General features: G+C 38.5%; 1 protein-coding gene across 6 annotated transcripts in view; it reads right to left on the bottom strand.

The window, feature by feature from the left end:
• Window positions 1-14,732: 14,732 nt before the first annotated feature.
• Window positions 14,733-22,445, bottom strand: part of ADGB (androglobin) — a 117,883-nt gene continuing 110,170 nt past the window's right edge. For all 6 annotated transcript variants that reach the window (XM_084513821.1, XM_084513822.1, XM_084513824.1 and 3 more), the window contains 4 exons: window positions 20,886-20,994; window positions 18,516-18,624; window positions 16,941-17,124; window positions 14,733-15,162 (listed from right to left, as the gene is read on the bottom strand). In XM_084513821.1, coding sequence (XP_084369947.1) covers window positions 14,971-15,162; window positions 16,941-17,124; window positions 18,516-18,624; window positions 20,886-20,994 — 594 coding nt within the window. In that variant the 3' untranslated portion in view covers window positions 14,733-14,970. The remainder of the gene's footprint in view (window positions 15,163-16,940; window positions 17,125-18,515; window positions 18,625-20,885; window positions 20,995-22,445) is intronic.

Genomic DNA, 22,445 nt, shown 5'->3' with positions numbered 1-22,445 from the left:
AGAAGCGCTTCAAATCCCAGCTGGACAGTGTGTGACCAAGCACCTGTGACAAGCAGAGCTCTGATTTGGCTCAAACAAGGGAAAGCCCACACAGCAGCCATGCAGATCCTCCAGCAACTCCTGCTTCTTGCCACATCTCATCTATAGACAAGGGGGCTAACCCAGCCCCTCAGCCTACCCCTTTAGCTTTCCTGCAGCACAGCTAAATGCCAGCTGCCTTGTGGCTACTTACTCACAGTAGCCTTGTGCCAAAGTCCATAGGAGACCTGCTACTCCTGCCTGCTGGCATTGCAAGTGCCTCATCTTCCTAAAAATACACTCCATTCTAGCCTGAGAATAGCCTGAGTTTTTTTTTTTCTTTCTTTCTTTTTTTTTTTTTCTTTTTCCTGATCTCATTTATTTCCCATCACTGTGCCTATGATTACTCTCCCTCAAAACCCTCTCTCTCCCTCCAACCAGCTTGCCTTGCCTAATTCCTCCTGAGACATTATCAGCTGGGATGATGAGCAGCTGAGCTCCCCGTATTACTGCTGACGCAGGCAGGCTAGCAAACAAGGGAGCGAGCGCCAGCCTGGCGGGGTCAGCTTTATGGCAGCAAGGAAGGGAGGCTGCTGGGCTGGCACATAGTGAGTTCCTGCAGCTCCTTGTTGCTGTCTCCATTTTCCTCAGGCACTAGGGAAGATGCGTGTGTTACTCTGCCCTCCCCTCGCCAAGCAGCTCCTGGCTACCTGGCTGCTCTGAGCCTTGCCCTGTGTGCTGTGCTACACAGCCAGCTGGCAGCTTTGTAAAGGGATTGAAGTTTTTTATTATTATTATTATTGCCCCTTGCTCACACCACTAGGATAAAGAAAGGTGTGTGTGACGTTAAGTGCATCAGGCTGCCCTAGCAGAAAATGCCGTGTGGCTTTGGGAGTTGAAATGTCATCTGAAACAAGATGAAGCATGCCCTTATTTTCTCTCCACGGAAGGGTTTCAACAGGATCCTCAAATCTTCACTGCTTGGGCCCTGTGACCACAGCAATTTTGGGGTCAGCAGCAAAAACAACAAGCCACCATGGTCATAGTTTACTTCTGCTAAGAAGCCCCACCAGCAGGTTGTGTGCCCTGTACTGCAGATAAAACTCACTGTGCGTCACAGCAAATCTAGGGTTGGTGGTGGCATGCAGAGAAAGTACCACAGCTCAGGAGCATGAGTGTGATGACTAGGGAGTCCAGGCTCCCAGTTTCACGCACCTTTTCCACTGTGGTAGTGGATGCTGTTAGCACAGAATCAATCACAGAATCATAGAACGGCTCCGGTTAGATGGGACCTCACAGATCATCTATTTCCAACTCCCCTGCCATAGACAGGGACATCACCCACTGGATCAGGTTGCTCAGGGCTTCACCTAACTTGGCCTTGAACACTTCCATGGATGGGACATCTACAACATCTCTGGGCAACCTGTTCCAGTGCCTCAACGCCCTCTGAGTGAAGAATTTCCTCCTAACCCAGAATATAAATCTCCCCTCTTTTAGTTTAAAACCATTCCCCCTCATCCTGTCAATATCTGATTGAGTAAAGAGTTACTCTCCATCTTTTTTATAAGTCCTCTTCAAGTACTGAAAGGTTGCAATGAGGTTACCCTGCAGCCTTCTCTAGGCTTCTCTAAGCTGAACATCCCCAGCCTTTCTTCATAGGAGAGGTGCTCCATCCCCTTGATCATCTTTGTGGCCCTCCCCTGGACCTACTCTAACAACATCCTTCTTGTGCTGGGGACTTCAGACCTGAACGCAGAACTTCAAGTGAATTAAGCAGCATTAGCATTACCATAGCTCACAGAACTGGAGGCAGCCCTGTGAGCTATGTGGTCTGTTCCATGGTGGGAACAGGGAGCTGCAGCCATGTTGCTCTCCTTCCTCCATCTCCTGGCCTCTACTCAACTCTCCTGATTTGAGCATTTGGGATCTCCCTTAAGCCTCAGGTCTTGGCATCCACTGAAAATATGGGAAGTTCACCTTTGTCCTAAAGCAAGGGCAGATTTCCCATTCTGCACTTGAAATTATGCACACTGTACACTCAAATGGATGCCAGCTACATGAGCGAGTTTACAGTGGGCATTCACAGACTGCTTTTTGTCCCAAAAGCAGCACAACACCTTGAGATGGGTTCAGTGCATTGAAAATTGCTGTGATGAACTGCTGTAAAGTCAAATCAGGAAAATTTTACATAACCAGCCAGTATTTGTCCTCCCTGCTGAGCTCCCTTTCCCTGTGTGTTCTTCTGCTAGTTATACTCCTGGTGAGGTGGTGTTTCTTTTTTTTTTTTTTTTTTTGGAATTTGGCTGATTAAAAGAGAACAATTATGTTTATGCTCTGCTTCACTAATGAATCTGAACTTGCGTATGAAAGAAAGCAAAGGAGAATCTTTTCTAAAAGCTTGAATGTCCATTCCTGCAATGGATGCTATAAAATTACACAATATAACAACTAAATAAAGCTTTAAACAGCACTTTATCCTGTAAAATTCTCGCTTAATTCCTGGGGAGCAAGTCTGATGCCAACTGTCACGGTACCCAGCCAGACATACCCTTTTGTATCTCATTGAATACAGAAAAACCTCAGGCAGAGAGCCATTAGCGTCTGCTGCTTGCTTAACTGTGGTTGGCTCATCTTATTTTCCATCAGCCTGTGTAAAATAAATCCCACAGGGACAAAAGCTAAAATAAGTGTTACTACATACATTCTGCATGAGGTTGTTAGAGCACAGCAGAAAAACAATGTGTCACCCAATGCTCAGTGCAGAAATCAGTGGGCAGATGGTGGCCCTTGGGGTGTGATTGAGTGGGTTTGTTTCACCACTAGATTACACTTGTGGCTCTGGGAAAGGATCCGGCCACCTCCACCACTGGCTGCAGGTAGCAGAAATATTGAAGTCTGAGGTTAACCCAGAGCCTCCTCTCCAGGTGGGGAGTCCCCAGATCACCTCTCAGACATGGTCACTGCCTGATGTAATTGAAGTTGTTGAACATTAAGAAGCCCTGCTATTTATCTTGAAAAAGTAAGGTGAGATAAAAGGGTGATTTTGACTTTGAATTGCAGGAGGTTTCCCTCCCAAAAGAAGAAGGGTAATGTGCATTCTGTGAGAGGGTTTCTCTTCTTAAGCTGTGGCTTCCAGCTAAGGATTAGTGAGAAAAGTTAGGGTGGTCAAAATACGGTGTGTCAGGGCCCATGTCCTGCAAGACCCCAGACTCACTGTGAAACCATGGCCATGTTGTGCCTCTCATCTAACATCACTTTCAGAAGGCCACAATGCTTCTGTAGTATTAATGCTAATGCCCAAATTTTGAATTGCAAGGATAGAACAACTCCTTGCTACCCAGCACTCTCATGAGACAAAAACTGTTCCTATATATAAGTGCTCAAATACCATAGGGTAACACACTGTAGCCACCACTGAATTGGAAAACATTTTGAACAATGATCTCCGTTCTGCTTCAGAGCTTGACTTTGTATTTGATACTGTATTTGATACTGCTGATTTTTGACAGAGTAGTCAGTTAAAACAGAACCTGGGATTCAAATGGTGATATAGGTTCAGATTAAAACAGCACTCACTGTGGCAGCAAATTTCAAAAGATACATGAAGGTGTAGATCATAGAATCACAGAATGGCTTGGGTTGGAAGGGACCTTATAGATCATCTAGTTCCAACCCCCCTGCCATAAACAGGGACACCACCCACTGGATCAGGTTTCTCAGGGCTCCATCTAACCTGGCTCAAACACCTCCAGGGAGGGGACATCTACAACGTCTCTGGACAACCTGTTCCAATGCCTTACCACCCTCTGCATGAAGAATTTCCTCCTAACCTTGAATCTAAATCTCCCCTCTTTTAGTTTAAAACCATTTCCCTTCATTCTGTCATTATCTGATTGAGCAAAGAGTTTCTCCCCATCTTTTTTTATAAGTCCCCACAATGCTTAAGGACAGTTGTAATCATATTGTTTAAAGCTTCCCTTGAAGTAAAGGCCAGCCACATCCTTCTGACTTTCTGATCAGTGTGGATGTATGTGCTCATCTATGCCCTGACAAATACTGAGAAAACAAAAGGGTGCAGAGACCAATTCTCCCAGAATCATAGAAACAGGAGAATAACACATCCAAGCATAGCCTGAGATGGCAGCCCTATCCCCTCACCTCCCATTGATCTGAATAGGCTGTTTGGGCCATGCAGAATCCTCCTGGATTGCACTTCCACAGATCTGCTTTCAAAAAGAGAGATTTATGTTTTTTACAGCTTAGCAACAGATTATAGAGATAATGGGTGCAATTTGTCAGCAAGCTAACCTTTACAGAAACTTCCTAATGTGAAGATCTTCCTATCACATTGTGCATCTTAAAATGAATAACGATGGCCTCATGAATTTTGCTGTTTCAGGTTTTCTCTGGCTTAAGGTCTTTGTTTCCTCTTTTTCTGCAGAAATTGAAAGCTCCTTCCCAAATGCATCTCCTCAATATGCAAGCTTGCAGTGCTGGCCAGGCAATTAACAACTTCACCCACAATCAATACCTAGAGTTTTCCTGAGTATATAATGCCGTGGGTAAGGAGATGAAGATAGATTTTTCCTGTGTAAGCTTTCCACAATATACCTGAGTGTTTACATGTCTTGCAGTAAATCTACTTACCTCCTTTTAATCATGATGATTAAATCAATTAATGATATTTTACTTGTCTGTCCAAAAACTAATAAGGAGAAGATTTATAAGCAAGCAGGGTGTGCTTGATAGTGAATTACCAGATGGAGACTCAGGAGACTTGGGCTAGTCCCTGGCTCTGCCATACTGAAAAGTCTAGTTAAGGCTTCCACAGTGCTGGACAAGACTGAAAAAACTCCAGCGTACCAGACCCCTACGCTTAACTTTGTTTCTGTGGCAATAGAACAAAGCAAATGCTGTGTGTTTGATTAGCACTATTACCATACAAAGGGGAAACTAGTCCATATTAGGGAGCCAATTTACAGGAACAGTTTGTTTACTTTTGGACAAGAAGTACTGCCCATGAGAGCCCAGTCTCAAGCACAGCTCCTGCTGACTTCAGTGGGAATCTGGTGTGAGTCAAAAGTGGAGGCTCAGTAGTGCTCTACAGAGAAGCATGATCATAATTATAGTGAGGATTATAATTGGATGCTTTCGAAGTCAATCAGGCTGCTTCTGTTAATATCAATAGCTGTCTGGTGGCTAAATTCCCTAGACTAATTCTTTTTTAACACCTCAGCCATAAGACTCATAATTAAACAAATGCCATATCCTAATATATACTGCAGCTTAAACACAATGAGAGCTTCAATCTGTTTTCTAATCTCTGTGATATTCTGTCTTGTTGCCCACATACTGGGGAAGAAAATTTTATTGTAGGCAGAAGACTGCACGGACTGTTCCCCATCAGAAGGTTCTCCATCTTCATGTCCCCGAGAAGTGATAGGCTGATGCAGAACTTTGCTGCAGGATGACATTTGAAAAATAAGTAATAAACAAAACTTAAAGCAAATTTAAGAGGTCTACTGCAGCTCTCAATGCTGCAAATCAAAAAAAAAAAAAAAAAAAGATTCATAAGTGGAAGGAAAAGGTCATTCAAAAACCTAAGCAGCACAAAAGTTGGTGGTCTATAACCAACTAAAAAAAAAAAACAAACCACTATTTCTTTTAAATTAAGTTTAATGATATTAAGAGAGTTTTCTAACCGAAAGGTATTCCAGAAAAGCAAACAAACAAACAATCAATCAAACAAACAAAAAAACCTATCTTGCCCAGCAACAACAACAATCCATACCACACAGTGAAATGTGTACCAGGGAATTTTCTTCAGAGTCAGCTACCATAGAGAAGTAAAAGGCATTACTTGTCCTTCCCTTGTGGAAGAAGGCTAACTCCCTGAGATCTAAGGGAAGGATGCAATCCTTTGATTCTCTGAGGCTTAGGTAACCTTTCTCTACTCCTTTCGTTGCTCAGCCATCAGCTTTTTAAGAGTTTTAGCAGCTGTTGGTCAAAATATGCCCTTTGTTTGCAATTTCTTTTGAAACCTCATGGGAAAGGGGAATGACTTTCACACCTTGTGAAGGGGTGGGTGTCAAAATGCTGAAAACTTACATAATTAGGGACTGTGTCTGCATTAATGCCCTGAATGTCTGAACCCAATGGCACAGTATGGCTTATATCCATCGCAGTCAACTCCCTTCCCCGTAGATAGCTGTAACCAAATGGCCTACTGGGCACTTCCCCTGGCCCATACCAACACCTTAATCATGTCAGGATGCCATGGCATAGCACTCATTAGCCTGGGCCAGAGCCAAGCCAGGGACTGTACTAACAATGCACAACACAAGAGCGAGGGCATGGGCCCTGGTACAATTCAACTTGTACAGTTAGCTACTCTGTCCATGCAAGTATACTTACTTGAAGGGGAGAAAACTGATCCTTGCTGTTCACCAATAGTTGATTCAAAATGGCCTGATTTTCAGTGCCCAAATTTGAAGCAGGTTCCTCAGCTCCTCAAAAAATCATTTCTAGTTAGAGACCTACCTTTTGGTAACTGATTGGGAACATTATGACCTGTCTTTAAACCATAATGTGTTACAGAATTAGAGGGGCAATTTATGGGACAGCAAATACTTCCCTTTGCAAGTTCCTGAGTCCCCAGTGCATTTTATCCTTATAATGAGTCAATAAAACAAGTCACAGCTACAGCACAATGAATGCCAGGAGGCACAATGGACAGCAGGTATTTTTAATGATTTAATCAGCCTCCTGAACAAGCACTTGTACTTTTTAGAAGTTTAGTGCACTACACTGCACAAGGTAAGTGAGTATTGGTATTTAAGCTGAACCTCTTGTACTGCAGCGAGATCAATACTCTGTCAGCCTCGCTAGAGGAGAAAGGTCAGCTGAGCTGTTATCCAGCCTGAGGACAAGCATCAAAAACAAAAAGTGGAAAAAAATCTAGGATTCAAAGGCTCAAGGGAGCATTTCATGGGAGTTTGTAGCAGTGAAGATTCATCCACTGGGTGGGTGAACTGTGTTTGGGATTTATTGTGGAGCAGTTACACATTTGGTCTTTGAGTGGTCAGAGGAGTTGAAAGCCAAACAAAATCCTTCCAGTTCACACAGATTGATTCTCCTTCAAAAGCAGAATAGGGCAAGGCAGTGTGCAGATTTGAAGGGCTAGCTGGAACACAGAACTATTGTTATTTTGCAGACCGGTGCCTTCCAGTCACCATTTTTCACTTTATTTCCAGCACTGCTCAAAACCGACGACAGATTCCGCTGCGGGGTAAGCAAAAGACTACGAAAAGACTCAGAATGGAGCCGGGCTCGAGCGGAAACCCAGCGTTTCCCTCTGGCAGCACGGGACCGTCTCCCTCTGCTGAGCTGCAGCCGCAACTGCTGCCGCCGGAGCCTTGCACTCTCTGCATCGCCGCTCTGCCTCCCATGTCCCTGTCCTCTGTCCTTGTCCTCTGTCCTTGTCCCTGCCCCTGTCCCTGTCCCTGCATGGATGCACAGATAGCAGCAGCAGCAGTCTTCAGGAATAACGGGCTTTGGGAACAACGTACCTGGCAGGAAGGACTAGTGCACCCAGCCCAGGATCTTGAGCAACCCCAAACTTTTGGCAAAGAGGTCCTCAATTTGGCAAAGAAGCACCGAGTGCTGCTGCATTTTTGCCTGGACTGGGTTTTTATGAGGCTAGGAAACAATTCATTGAGGTGGAAGGTGTTCCACTCCCCAGAATGACTGTAAAGCTGTCATATTTTGTTTTAGTAGATGCAATATTTTAGATTTTATGCACGAAAACAGCAGCATCAGGACTGCACAAAAATTTACAAATCATTTAGTAAGGTAAACACTCTCTTAATTACCTTATTCACAGTGTATATTACCTGTTGACATTGGCACAGTTCAAGTGTCTCATTTTAGAAATTTCCTCCAGGCAATAATCATTATGAATTTTTAAAAGTGGCTGAATGACTCAGCATCCACACTCAATTGGCCAGATATGCATTGCCTCTATACTATCTGTGCTATCACTTCCAGAAAGTGACCGAGGAACAACAGTTCTGTAGGTTGCTCTTTAAAGTCATTTACACTATCCATATTACTTCCTCATCTAGACACACCACCATCAGGGTGATAAGGAAAAAAAAAAAAAAAAAAAAAGCAACAATGAAACCAGTGGAACCCCTAAAAAGGATAGAAAAAGGAGGCTCGGGGTCCTGTTGTATCTGAAGGCAATGTATTTAAACAGACCATCTAGGGTGATATCTCAGAGTGCCCTACCCTAGTGCATCCTGCTGGCAAAGTCCTGGTCTCCAGCAAACCTCCAGCTGCATTCCACCAAGCAGGGACTCAACCACACAAAATGTCTCACACATGATTTGCAACATCAGCACTGTTGTATCAGTGCTGGCTGTGTGTTAAATTATATGGATGATATGCTCAACACATGTGCTGATAGATACATGGGAGAAAATAATAGACCTCTAGCTTTTGCTAAGGTCAGTGAAAAGATGGGAAATAGAGTACAACTTGTCTTGCCTTTCTCTGTATCCCATTTGTAAATGATATGACAGGGAAGTAATTTTTTTTTTCACTTTAACCAGGTTTCTCAATTTTCAATTATTTATTTTTTTTTGTTTTGTGGTGAATAAATCAGAGACTTTAAGAGAAAGGAGATATGGATATAGACAAATACCCTAAAAACCACTTGATTTTATGCACAGTGTATGCATAAATGGTATTTCAGAGCATCAATTATCAAAACAGTTTCCATCTGCAATGTAGCAGCTGCAATGTGTTAAGACTGTAATACATATGGGGGAGAAAGCAAAATACTCAAAAAGCTAAGATACCAATAAAGTCTTTGAAACTACAAAAGTAGTTTAGGTGAAAGCCACTCAAACAAACATGAGAAATGTTCTTTTGGGAAACATATCTTTTGTAATGGCACAGTAGAAAAGCAAGGGAAAATGCTGTGACATACTAGAATCAAGAGTAAGGATAAGCTCAGTGGATGCAGCTTCTGATTCCTTCATTAGCTGAAACTCACATCCACTCATGACACATTTCTGTAGTAGAAGAGAAAAAAGTATAAGTATTGCTTCAGGCATTTGAGTCTAATTTCTGGTCTCTTTTTTTTTTTTTTTTTTTTTTTTTTTTTTTTTTTGGGTCCCAAGAGTCATATTTTTAACAGATGTGTAAAACTGTGTGATATAAAAGTTTTCATCCTTTTGTCTACCCAGATGGCTGGAAGCAGAGCAGCTTTAGTCATTCTTGCCTCTCTAGATCTATGGTTCTAGCTTCTGCCCACAACTACTGTCTCCAGAACTAATTCAAGGTTTAGCTGTAGTGAAGGAAAAAAAAAAAAAAAAAAGAAATTAAAAAAAAAAAAAAAAAAAAAAAAAAGGAGGAGAGGAGATAGAGAGACCTTTACTGACCTAAAATGGAAGGAGTAGAGTTGAGTTGTGATTTCTGGGTTGGGTAGAGTAGAGAAGAGGAAGAATAGATTTTTATTAACAGTGTGGGTCCTCTTAGGCAGCTTCTTTTTTTCTCGATGTGTAAAGTTATTATTCTTAGTTTTATTCATACCATAGCTGATTGCTTTGACTGCCTCTGCGCCCTGCCTGTAGCTGATATCTTCTGTGGGTATTTCTGCCACCTGTAAGATATCCAGATTACCTGGAAAGGAAATTAGATCTACAACACTCCAGGCCACAAAACAATGTTCTCTTTTTAGCAAGACACTTCATTAATCTGACTTACTAGTAAGTTAAACCTTAACAACATTGCTGGACATGCAGCTGCTCTCTTTTCCTTCCATGTTCCAGTTTTTCAGCTAGCTAGCTCTGATACAGAGTGTGGCTCTCCCTTGCACTTCTCTGTGTCTGGTCTCATGAGCATCGAGCAGTGGCCCCAGCTCAAGGGGAGCCAGGCAAGATGTCTGTGATATCCAGCTGAGTGGAGCACACTCATACAGAAACCCTTGCTAAGGGGACAGAAGCATGGCTGTGGCTTTTCATGGCTTGTGCTGCAACCACTGGGGCTACCATATGCAAGAAAACACCTCTCGTGTCCAAAAAGAGGTGCTTGAACGCAGGGAGAGCTGCAGGTACTGGGCAGACACACACAAGGTTTCAGAGAGTGTGCCTGACACAAAGCGACATGTCCTGGCTACAGTTGTCTCTGTTCTTTAGCTCAATCTCAGATGAATTTGCTAATTCCTAAACCATCATCCCTAATCATGCTCTTACTATCACAGAAGTCTGAGGTGCTAAGACTTACCTGAACCCCCCCCCCCCCCACAAACCTCTCTTTTCTGTTATTTCAGCTAGCAACATCTTCAGAACACCTTTCCCTTATGCTATTGTCTCACTTCATACCATACGGACTGTCTTTTCTCTTTTTCTGATTTTCTACTTCTTTCCTGACTTTGTTCTCTTCTGAGATAGGTACTACAATAGCATCTTGTTTTTCTGCAAGAAAATTTAAGTCACTGAAACATTACCTGGATGGTAAATTTATTAGAGCTGATTCAGAAAATGAATGAGAGGAAAGGAGCTCTGAAAGTGAGATTTCTCTTATTCTGCAAACTGCTGTGTGATTATGCAAAGCTGTTCTCTTATGTTTTCTGCCAGACAAAATATGTAGACACTTTTCTTGCCTTTTGGAGAGGAAATGCTGTGCATGTGCATAAATGCTGTATCTCTTCCTTGAATTAAAATGAGACCTTACATAGCGGGTAAATTGCACATTGCTGGGGTGAGCAGGCTGGCAGCTTAGAACTGAGCCTCATTTCACAGCACATTGCTTGTCTCAGCAGCGAGGCATCCTGGAACGGGCATGGTCTGGTTTTTGGTCTGTAACTCACTGTGTAAATGCCAGCCAAATTAAAGCAAAGCAGATGGGACAAGTCATTTGAAGATTAATGAAGCTACTTGCGTTAAAAAAGTAACTTTAGATATGTATTTAATGGAAAAGATCCTTTCTCATTACTAATAGCTGGTCAAAAGTAAAGGATCAAGCAGTGAAAACAGCTAAAGCCTAGCAGAACACAGCTAGAAAGAATTATTACTGTGATTAACTCATTAGGGAGTTAATCTTCATTATTCTGAATTATCAGTCAAGGACTTTATTTCTTTCTCAGGTTCCTACATCACTTTGTAACTGCCTCTGAAACTTTATAAAACTTTCTCTGATCAGAATGTCTAAACATTTTCTTCTCTATAACGGTCTATGCACCATGTGCATGAGAAATGGGTATCAGGAATCAGTACAGCAAACAAATTCTTTTTGTTTTACTTCTACAAAAATAAAACAAACCCCTAAGCAGAGCGTTAAATGTGTCCCCCTGCTCTAAAGAATCTCTGATTCAAAATTACAGCACATCACGGAGTATAACTGCAGAATATTTCCAGAACTGCTCTAAACTGTGCTCTCCTGAGGTTTCTTGATCTGCATAGCTGATCCACAGGAAGGGAACCAGGCTCAAGTCTCACATGCCACTGCACTGACTCCTGAAACTGCTTCTCCTTGTGCACATCCTCAACAAAGACCAGGTACTGAGAGCCTTCCTGACTTCATTTTAAACACAGAGATCTGAACTAGTTTTGTGTTTGGTTCATGAGCTGGAGGTACTGAAGGCATGTACAGAGATGGGTGTTGCCATGTTTTTCTTCAAAAATAAGATCTGGCATTTCAGGGGAGAAACACATAGATCTCCAACTCACAAGACAATTAAACTACAATGTTTAGAGATCAACATAGATATCCAGGCTGTTCTTCATATACAGACTCTTCCATGTACAAAAATTAGCGGTTGCGTAAGTGAAAAACTGCTAATTTCTTGAGGATTGTTTTCTGTAAGTAACATTAGAATGAAACTGCTAACAAACAAACAAAAATAATAATAATAAAAAAGCTCCTCCAACCCTCTACTCTGTGACTTGAAGATGCCGGGCATCTGGTAAAGTATGCTATCATGCAGCCATTCCTCCACTTTGCTTCCAAAAAGACTGTCATAAAAGATCACGCAATTGTGTCTTGATTCAGAAATGCTTCTCCTATCTATTCTGTTCTGTAAAGGGCTCGACCCCATGTTCCAGTCTTTTGCTGAAGTCCCTTACTGAATAAGAAAGAACGCGGTTTAAAACTTATCCTTATGCCTTTACCAAATCCAGCTCTGAATGTCCAAGCTGAGTATAAACAGGACCAATTCCAGAGCTTTTATTACAGGAAACCTAGAGAAAATACAAATGCTTGAGGCAATATGATATATTTCTTAAAGAAGCAATCTGTAAAAATAGGATTTGAGCAATTTCTTGTACTGAATATAGGCAATAAGTTCCTTTGATATAGAGGTTGGGTAGATCTCTCAAAATCATGATGCTTAAAAGCCATCTTACTCCTAAAGGGCAAAAGGACAAAAGTGTTTTATCCATGTGAACACACATGGTTTGACTTTAGGGCAACTTGGGCTACAAACTGGAGGCAAAAATCATATCATTTTAAACACAGCTGACACTTTTACTTATTTGTTTTTCTTAAAGTAAAGTACTAAACATGATAACTCCTTAAATTACTAACAATGACTTCTTTGAAATACAGGCACGTTTTATCGTAAATTTTGTTCAACTCTGCCCACTAACTTAGCCTGCAATGTAATAATGTAACGTCATAATGTAAAGAGCTGTAGTGTTGATGTAAAACTGAGGTTTTAGAAATTTAATTCATTTCTGGGTCCAATGTTTTTGAATTCTTTGGCACAATCCAAAAAAAAGCCTTTTGACTATCAGGCTCCATTACAATGTAAGTGGATATTTTGGTTTTCTGGAATGTGCAGAAGTATTTAATAACTTGGCTGCTGCGCTTCTCTTAAAACAGTACATACTCCAAAGTACAAGCAATTAAATAGCATGACAATAACTCCCTCATCATACCTGCATTGTTGAATTGACAAAAGAGCCACTAAAGACACAGCAGATTCTGACTATGCCACAGAACTTCTTTAAAATGAGGAAATTATGAAGCTTAAGCATTGTGCATAACATCAGAACTAGATTTGATATTGTAGATCTGAGTACACTGTGTCTAAGTTTCAGTCAGTTTATAACTGTTGTGATCATGCAGGTTATTAGCTGCAATTTTTGACATTTAGATGTTGATTATTCTGGCTTCTGGTGTTGGATTGATTTTTACAACAGAATGTCATTATAGCACTTGCAGTGACATCAAGAACAGAACTTCAGCTTGATCTTCCTCTACAGAAGCTCATTAGAGATTCACATAAGAAGACAACCAACACGTGCTATTGCCATGGAAACAAGATGGAATATTATAAAGCAGTATAGCCTATATTCCAAAATAGAGAGGACAAAGTCAGAGCAATTATAGCACAAGACTGACAGGCTTTTCATTTGCAGCATGTATGGGTCAAAGCAAAAGCTAGCTCCTGCTCTTTGAAATAAAAATCAGTGCAATTTTAGGGCTGTGTTGTCAATTCCTTATTAACAAACACAAAAACTCAGTCCAGTGAGTTTAGTGTATGTTGTATGGGAGGAAGGGGGCCGAATGGAGGCAGAGGCATCACAGCAGGTGTGTAGGTGTGACGATGTACGAAGAACAAACATCAGACTGATAGAGGAATGAGTCAAGTTCAAGCCAGGCAGTAAGGTACTGATAAAACAGAGGTGAGCAAAACCAGCAGAAGCTGAACATCTGGTACGTCATTAAGATGCAAAAGAAAAGCTAGTTTAAAATGCAATGGATATCCAGTATCAGTGGATGGGACACAAAGGATAACATTTCTTGTGATTTACATTAAATAGGTGATTCTCAGTTTCTCATGTACCTAGATAATGAAATGGACATATTGTAGATATACAACATGTAGGCAGTCAATCTTCCTAGACTTCGGTGTGTGACTACATACAGAAAGTTCTTTAAGCCATTTATAACAGCTCCATCTGGTCTAGAAGGAGTTTTTTCCATTGTAAAAGTTTTGACCATTCTCTCTTATTACAGAGTGCTACCTAGTGAGTATGAAAACATGTATTTTTTTGTATTTGATGACAGTATTAAAAAAAATAGGAATGCTACACCAATCAAAGCAAGAGCTGAAGGGAAATATTTTGCACTTTATACAGGAAGCCTGTGAATGCCATTTCATACACACACTGTTTCTACCTTTAAGAAACATTTTTAAGTTCCAGCTGATGGTTTATTGTAATGACTTTGTGCAAAGCCACCATGGGAAAAATATAGTTAAGGAAAGATAAAGAGAGTAATAAGATTTAAGGGAGCATTCAACAAGCCTTGGCTGTACCATGAGCTTGCCACTACAGAGAACTACTGTGAGATTCAAAACCACTTCCAAGAATGATGCCAGATATGAAAGGGAAAAAATACTACAGTACACAGATAGTTTGTGAGTGTCTACAAAACCAAGTTTTGGGAAGCCTTCCAATGTCTGCATAAGAGATATGTGGTATGCCACTATTTAATTATTATAAACTCACAAGTTGTCATCCACTTAAGGAGCTCGTGTTTCTGCCAAGTTAAATGACTTCAAGACTGATAGGTTACATTCACTGTTCCAACTCAGGCTTATTCTTGACTGGCTCCATTTTGATTGTTTGAAAAAAAAAAAAACAAAATGAAAGCATGATTTGGGGAGAAAACTCTGAATGCAATATGATTTTTTTATTGCAAAATGTATTTCCAGTAAAAAGTATACAATTTAATAGTTCTGAGTACCATTTATGACAAGCAAAATACCAAACACTTTGATAAAAAGAATACTAAATCAATTTTTTGATAGCAGCAGTCAGAGAGATAAAATGTGACATACTTGACACAAACAGTGGAAAATAGCAACTAGTCTTTCATCTTTGCGTATAGATTTTGTTTCCCAAAGAGTTAAGTACAATTCAGTAGTACTATCAACTACTTTCTTTTTCCTAATCCTTTTCCTTGCTTTTTTTTCTGTGCATCTGGGCTTTTCTTCTCTTGCTCTGTTTGCAGGATTGCTTCTTGAGCTGCCAGCTCTTCACGTTTTCTGCGTTCAGCCTCTAGCAGCTTGCTTCTGTATTTTTCCCGAATGCTGTGAACTTGGCCTCGTGTTTCATCTAAGGATGCCTAGCCAAAACCAGACAGGAACACATGAATCTGCATTTTATCACAAGCAACTGCATCCTTTTAGTTATATTTCACTTTCTGACTGTATAAGTACAGGTAGGGCCTCTCTCCTTTTCTTGTTGCCCAGACATGTATTGTTACTTATTTGTCACAGGGACACAGCTATATATCAAGCTTTTCACCATGAAAAAAAAAAAAAAAAAAAAAGAGAAAAGTCATGAAATTTTTATTTTATTTTATTTTATTTTTAACTGCTGGTTCAATAAGCTAATTGTGTGGGAAGAAGATAGGGCAAAAAACTGGTTACACATCTGGGTCTAGTCCTGCTTCTGTTACTTACTGGCTTTGTTGTATTAAATAAGTCAAAACCAAACCAAAACAAACAAAAACAAACAAACAAAAAGAAACACACTTATTTTTTATATTCCACATAACAAAAAAACTTAAAACCTAGTTTTCAGAAGTACTGAAATGGTTAAGGAGCTCATGTCTCATTTTCAGAAGAAACTCAAGGAGCCTAAATCACATCAGCCTTCAATGAGATTTAGGCCAAGTAGGACTTGGACACTTCTAAAAACTTTTTTCCGTTATGTTTCCATCCTGGAAAATGGGTATACATGGAGACCTTTATATAGTTCTCTGCGGTCTACAGTTAAAAAAACCTGTAAAATTACTAATCAGCACAATATGCATATTTGCAAGTAACTCAGATTATTAGTGTGGAACATCTTAAATGTACATGCTTCCTTGAAAGAGCAGACGAACTATTCTAGAAACGTTTTCCCTAATAATATATGTTAGGCATCCAAAATCATAGCAACATCTGAAAATGTGGACACATTGTTATTAGGGATCAATCAGTCACCAGTAGAGGACTATGGCTCCTTGCAAGCTTATTGTTAAGTAATATAAACAAAGTTGGCTGGGTACTTGTTAAGGAGGTGTTTTCAAGTTATTTAAATTAAACAGTCGGTTTAATCTAAAATTAATTTTATTGTCTCTTAGCCACTTTTAAGAACTCTGAACAGTCACCAGCTGATTGTTAGTGGTTACTGTATCACCACTGTGTGACAACACATTTTGTTCCTGCAGACAATCAGAGGTACATTTTGTTCCTGTTGACAATCAAAAGTTAAGCCAATTTTGTTAGGATATTTGTACCAATTTCATGTGTGATGAATTGGTTGAGTTAATCCTAGCAATGGAACCTTCACTAGTGATACCAGATTTATTATTTGTAGCTATGTTTCTTTAAGGATTAACAATTCCAGTTATTTGTTGACATCACGTATATTCCTGGAAGTCTGTGTTCTCTATCTTTGCTGTAGGACATATTAGGAGCAAGTCACTCCTACATGAATTATCTTCTTTATTACTTTGAAAAACCCACAAATGCAACTCCACAACATTACAAAATAAACAAACAAACAGAGATGCTTTATGTAATGTACATCTGGTCATATATATCAAATGTTCTATTTCTTCTCACTTTAAACTATACTGTTATGGTGATAGGCCTAAAATTCTGGTTTTTTGCAAAGAACTATAACAAGAATATATTAAGAATATTCATGATGTTGTGTAGTACTGTTTGTTTTGTTTGTTTGTTTTCCTATGGACTTTAGTTTTAACCTTTGTCCAAGTGAAATTTCAAACTTGTACACTAATTCTAATTACTGATATGGAATGCAAAAGTTTTGAGAATTGTTGATCAAGATATTCATGCAAACGGTGGATATCAGAGTAACATTTACAGGAACGTAAACTTGAAAACCTACCTGTAGCTTCTCATACATTTCAAGTATATTTTGCTTCAATAAAGCTCTAGCATTTTGCTCTTTTTCTCTTTGCTCCAAAACCAGCTCTCGAAGTTCTCTAAAATGGTTGTTTTTTTCCAGTTTATGTATCTCTCGCTGTTGAATGATAGACTCATTTCTTAGCACAGATTCAGACATTGTTTTTCTAAAGGAAAAATAAATATATTAATCTCATTTCATATACAGTTTAGGCTGCTGTATATTTTTCATAATAACTCTATGTATATATTTGCCTTACATAATGTAAAATAACTATTCTACAGTTAGATATGGTTAAGGAATCACCTTTCACCTTCTTATACTTAACACCAATAAGGAAGTGCATTGGTGAGGCATGGTCTTATACATGAATGTCTATTTTAAAATATTGGTAAGATCATGCTCATCTTTGAGCATATGAAAAAATTCTACATGTTACACATTTTTAATTTGCAAGAAATATCTTAGTTTTTTAGAAATATCTTAGAAGTTTTTGGTATTATAATTCAGCACTGAAACATTTGTTTTATTTTTCTTATCTGACTTAAATGATGAGTGTAAAAGTTAAGGAGCTAAAGGCAAATGAAATCGTTCCATAACTCAAACTTATGGAAGATTTTTTCCCATATTTTCTATTGTTTTAATATTGTTCATTTCAATATAACACCAGTTTCCCTTTCAATTTAAAATTGAATTTGGGCAATAAACAGGTCTAAGATCTTCTGCAAATCAACCAGTTGCATAAATGCCAGGATGAACACAGGTGGACTTGTGCTTGAACTTGTTTCTGGCTGCAGCACAGCCAATATGCAAGTGCATGCATATCAGCTAGACAGGTTCATATTGACACATGCAATAACAAAAATAATTATTTTGAATATTTGAATAAAGCATACAATATATGCTTTATTCATATATATATATATGTATGTATATATAATATATATATATATTTCAGTTATTAACTATTATCATTAACTAAACCACGTTTGTTAAATATATTGAGCCTAGCACCATATCATGACAAACTTCCTATGCATTTCTATCAAGGTGATCACTGAAATAAATATATTTACATGCATATGAATTTCCTTCATGTTTTTATGTCACATTTTCATTACATGCAATGCAGTAATTCTACTCCTTTGACACGCAACACGTTAAAAAAAGAAAAGGCAAAAATTATATTAGTATGTAGGAAAGCACTGATTTTCTGATTTTAAAAAACATTTATGCCAGGAAACTCAAAGTGGAAAACTATGAAGATACCATCTACACTCTACATTTACTACTGCGTGATTCTGTGCATGCGATGTGAAGGACAGATTAAACATGATCCAGGATTGTCACAACTTTAACAAGTATGTGACAGAATTGTAGCTTACATCAGTGATGTGAAGGACTAAGTCTAAATTCACGTCTATTATATGGCATAAAAAACATGGATGAGATATAAGTGCTTAAACAATTTTATTGCATTTACTAATTCCTATATATACAAAACCCTTTAGTCTTTCATTTTTGTTTCACTGGTAATTTTTTCTTGCTGTAGTTTACCTCATGTAAGGACTAAGGTCTGGAGGCTTCCATTTTTTCTGCTGTATTGGTAAACTTGGGTCAATAGCTTCTTGTGATTTTCTCTTTTCTGAGGTAAGAGAAAAAGAACCTACAGCAAAACAGATTAAAACAGTTGTTCAGTTATGGTAGTCCATCTAATTTGTAATATAGTTTTTTTTTCCCCTCTCTTGGCTCAGCAAAATGAATTATTAATAGAGAATATGGGTTGGAGGTGATATAATATTTCTGCATTTTTACTTCTGATACTTATGATAGAATCAAAGATGCTAAAAAAAATATTAGAGTGAAATTTGTACATGTATTTTAGCTAAATCAAAATGACTCATGAAAGAGTCATGTGTAAATATAAACAAGAATAACCAATTTAAAATGCCTAGAGAATAAATTTTAATAAACAAGGGATCATTTTCATAAACAAAAAATCTATAAAAATCTGATTGCTCAGTCTTGGCTATATTTTAAAAAATATATTCACTTTTGGGCATATGTTTTGTTTGGAAAATAGCAATCTCAAGAAAAAAGTTCCCATGACAATTTAAAATTGTAAGAATGCAGTCTTAGCATGTTTTTAATCACATGGATAGTATATGTGTTATGCTTTAATGTAGCATTCTCACAACACAGGGATACATATGACATTAAGAATGTCACTGTGCTCAGCTGTGTTGTGATTATTCCAGCACTTCTTTCAGTTCATCTGGCTGTGGTGGAAAAGACCATAAAATTTGATGAGATTTAATGACAACTGTGGTAGTTTGTTTCCATAAAAGCTCTCTTATTAACCTATTTATTCAATTAATTAATTGAAATATTTAAAGATATTACTAATATTTTCTCACCAACAATATGAAAGAGGTCTCTGAGCATTAAAAAAAAAAAAAAAAAAAAAAAAAGTAAACCTCTATATTTACCTAGAGAAATATACCAGATGTCTCTGTTAGTGTAGGAAATTGACACAGAATTTGGAAGTACTTCAGACACTGCCCATCAGAAAATTACTCTCTAAAGCCTGAAAATTCTCGTTAAGACATGGAACATTACAGAAATGTTCAAGAAGACTACTGACTTTTCCCACACACTATGGAACTGAACCATAACAACTTAAAGTCACTGGGTTATCACCTCTCTAATTCATGAAACATTGCATTTCACTCCAAATGCTTAGTTTAGAACAAAAAACCTGGTAGACAGCTGTTAATTTTGAAGTTCTTACCCAATAAGTTAAATAAAATAATATTTTTTTTCAAGTTCTTCTGGAATGCAAAAAGTAAATATTGATGCATTTGTCAATAGCATAAGGTGAAGACTATTTCTGCCATAAGTTCTGAAACATTCCTGGGAGGATTAGTTACCTGACTAACAAAATATTAATCGTAACAGGTTACATACTAGTCACAAATTCTAGTTCCATGCAAATATCCACGGCCAGATATTGTCATAAGCAAACTGAGTATTATTATTCTTTATTAATCTGATGACCTGATCACAGCACTATTCTCAGGAGAAGAAAAAAAAAGGGGGGGGGGGGGGGGAAGAAAAAAAAAAAAGACTTGCAGCCTTGTATCTAGCTCAGATTTTCATCAGCATTCAATAATTACTGGGGAATACAGAGGAAGACCCCATAGAAATTGTCACCATTAAGAAAAATTGGACAACTGTTGTGCAAGTTTCTGGGAAACTGGTGCTGTTCTGTATGTGTTTTATGTACTATTTGACACCTCACTTCCAGAGCATTGTCCACAAACATTAAAACAAAGAAAATGTGCATTAGAAGTAGTAGCATCTTAGTGATATGCAATTTCAGCTGCTAAACATTTTAAAAAATATTTCTGTACATTGCATACATTTCTATACATATATACTACACAAGCTCTGGGACCAAACTTGGAATTGAGGGAGTAGGTATTTTGCACTGAACTTCCAAAAATGCTAGCTTTGTTTAGTGTTGGAATTCTAGCACAGCAGGAGTATTCTGCAGCTGGAGCAATATAACAATTAAAACAGAGGGGACAGAGAAGATAGAGACTAAGCATGCCACTGTGCATTTGGACTCCTTTGAAGGGGCTGTTCTCTCCATTTATTTACATTAAATATGTTTTAAGGAGCTCAATAACCTATGCAGAATGCTTTAAATCCTACTGTTTAATTTCACACTGTACATTAAAACACTGGTTGTGCTATGTACAGGTTATATTTGGGAACCCATATCAGAAAAACCTGTACTGTGGTGTTTACACCACATTAATTTTTAGACATATTTTTCTTTCAAGTGATAATGTCCTTTTATATCTTAAAATTACAATGCTCAAAAATCAAGATGACACGCCTTACAGAAAGTTATACCCTTACCTTTTTCTTCTGATCTGGGTGTTAAACTGGCAACGTCAGTCTCAGCTACAGACTCCTCTGAATTTCTTGCAGCATGCTTATTAATAAACTTCATGCGTTCCTGAAAAGCCTAGAGAACAAAGTTTTAATCCAGATAAGACTTTTATTGCATACTTTAAAGCCCAAAGAATTTTCAAAGTAGGAATCTATATGCAATCTATAGGACAGTAAATCTTTGAATCCAGGACATGCTGAGATATGATGCCAATTTATTTTTACTGGTGAGTATATTTCACTGATTTGATCTATGAAAACATCTCCTCAGACAACATGGATAGTGTAAGGAGGTACTTGGTGGAAAAAGAATATAAACATGAGGACTATGCTTTATGTTAGAGTCATATTCAAGCCATAATTACAGATCATTTTTTTTTTCTGAAATAATAACCTATCAATGTTAAACATCCAATTTTTTTTTTCTAGTAATGTTCTTGAACCTTTATTTTTTTAGTTTTAATGTGTTGCATAGAGGGGAAATAAATTGACACTAGTATTTAAAGTTTATCTTAAATTTAAAGCAAGTGTATCTTGAGTATATGAATAAGAACCTCTAAGTAAACCTTAGTGAGACGGCAGCTCAGCAAAATAGAAAGTAGGCAGCACACTTTGAAGGGTTTGACTCTTCTCAGTGAATACTGTTTATATTTAGTATATATCCCAAATAAGAAAATTATGCTGTCAGTAATACAGTAGACAACTCTGCCTGGGTCAGGAAACAGAAAAGATGCTAGGATTCCTATTAAATGAGTCCTGAGACATGGAGTATGTACACTAAAAATGCAGTGAACTACTGGAAAACCCCTGACCTCCAGGCAGTTTAAAATACTCTTTGGATTTAAAAAGAAAATCAGCCCCTAAAAACAGGGTCTGTTTCCTCATAGCCGAACGCATAGTCAGAGCCCCTCTCACTGCATCTCTTTACGGAGCTAGTACTTCATCCTAGGAGCTCCTGTAACCTTGGTGATTTGGGCTTCATCCTGAGGAATGGGATCTATGAGTGCAAACCCTCTCAGGCTAAATTATCTTTGACACTAAATACAGGCATCACCACTTCTGCTTGTCTTTTCAGAAGGTGACTTGGGCTCATTGGACTTTCTCTTAAGAGCTCAGATTGCCAGAATGAACAGGGGAGCCATATGTCAGCCTGGAGTCAGGAATCTAATTCCCTGGGTCAACAGGTATGTGACTCCTGAGATAACAGATGCTGGGGACAGGTGATGAAGAAGAATGAAGAAGAGAAGCTGCTTAGAATAGCAGACACCCAAGTTAAACCTTTTTCATTGTATTATGTACATTTACTACTGCATGAAATTTTCATAATCATAGCTGGTTTAGAATATTTCCATAGACCTAAGAAGCTTTTAAAATGGAAGCCTTTAGCTGTAATTCAGTTGATTTTCAGAGTAAAAAAAAAAAAAAAAAAAAAGGCAATGTGGTGATAGAACAGCATTCTGAAGAGTCTATCAAAGTGGGTACATCAAAGTGGCCACATCAAAGTGGAGTCATTTCCAGTTAATTTTT

The sequence above is a fragment of the Aythya ferina genome (assembly GCF_964211825.1).
Source record: "Aythya ferina genome assembly, chromosome: 3".
In the NCBI taxonomy this organism is placed as follows: domain Eukaryota; kingdom Metazoa; phylum Chordata; class Aves; order Anseriformes; family Anatidae; genus Aythya; species Aythya ferina.
The sequence above is the reverse complement of the archived record's forward strand: the minus strand, read 5'-3'. Positions and strand labels throughout refer to the sequence as shown.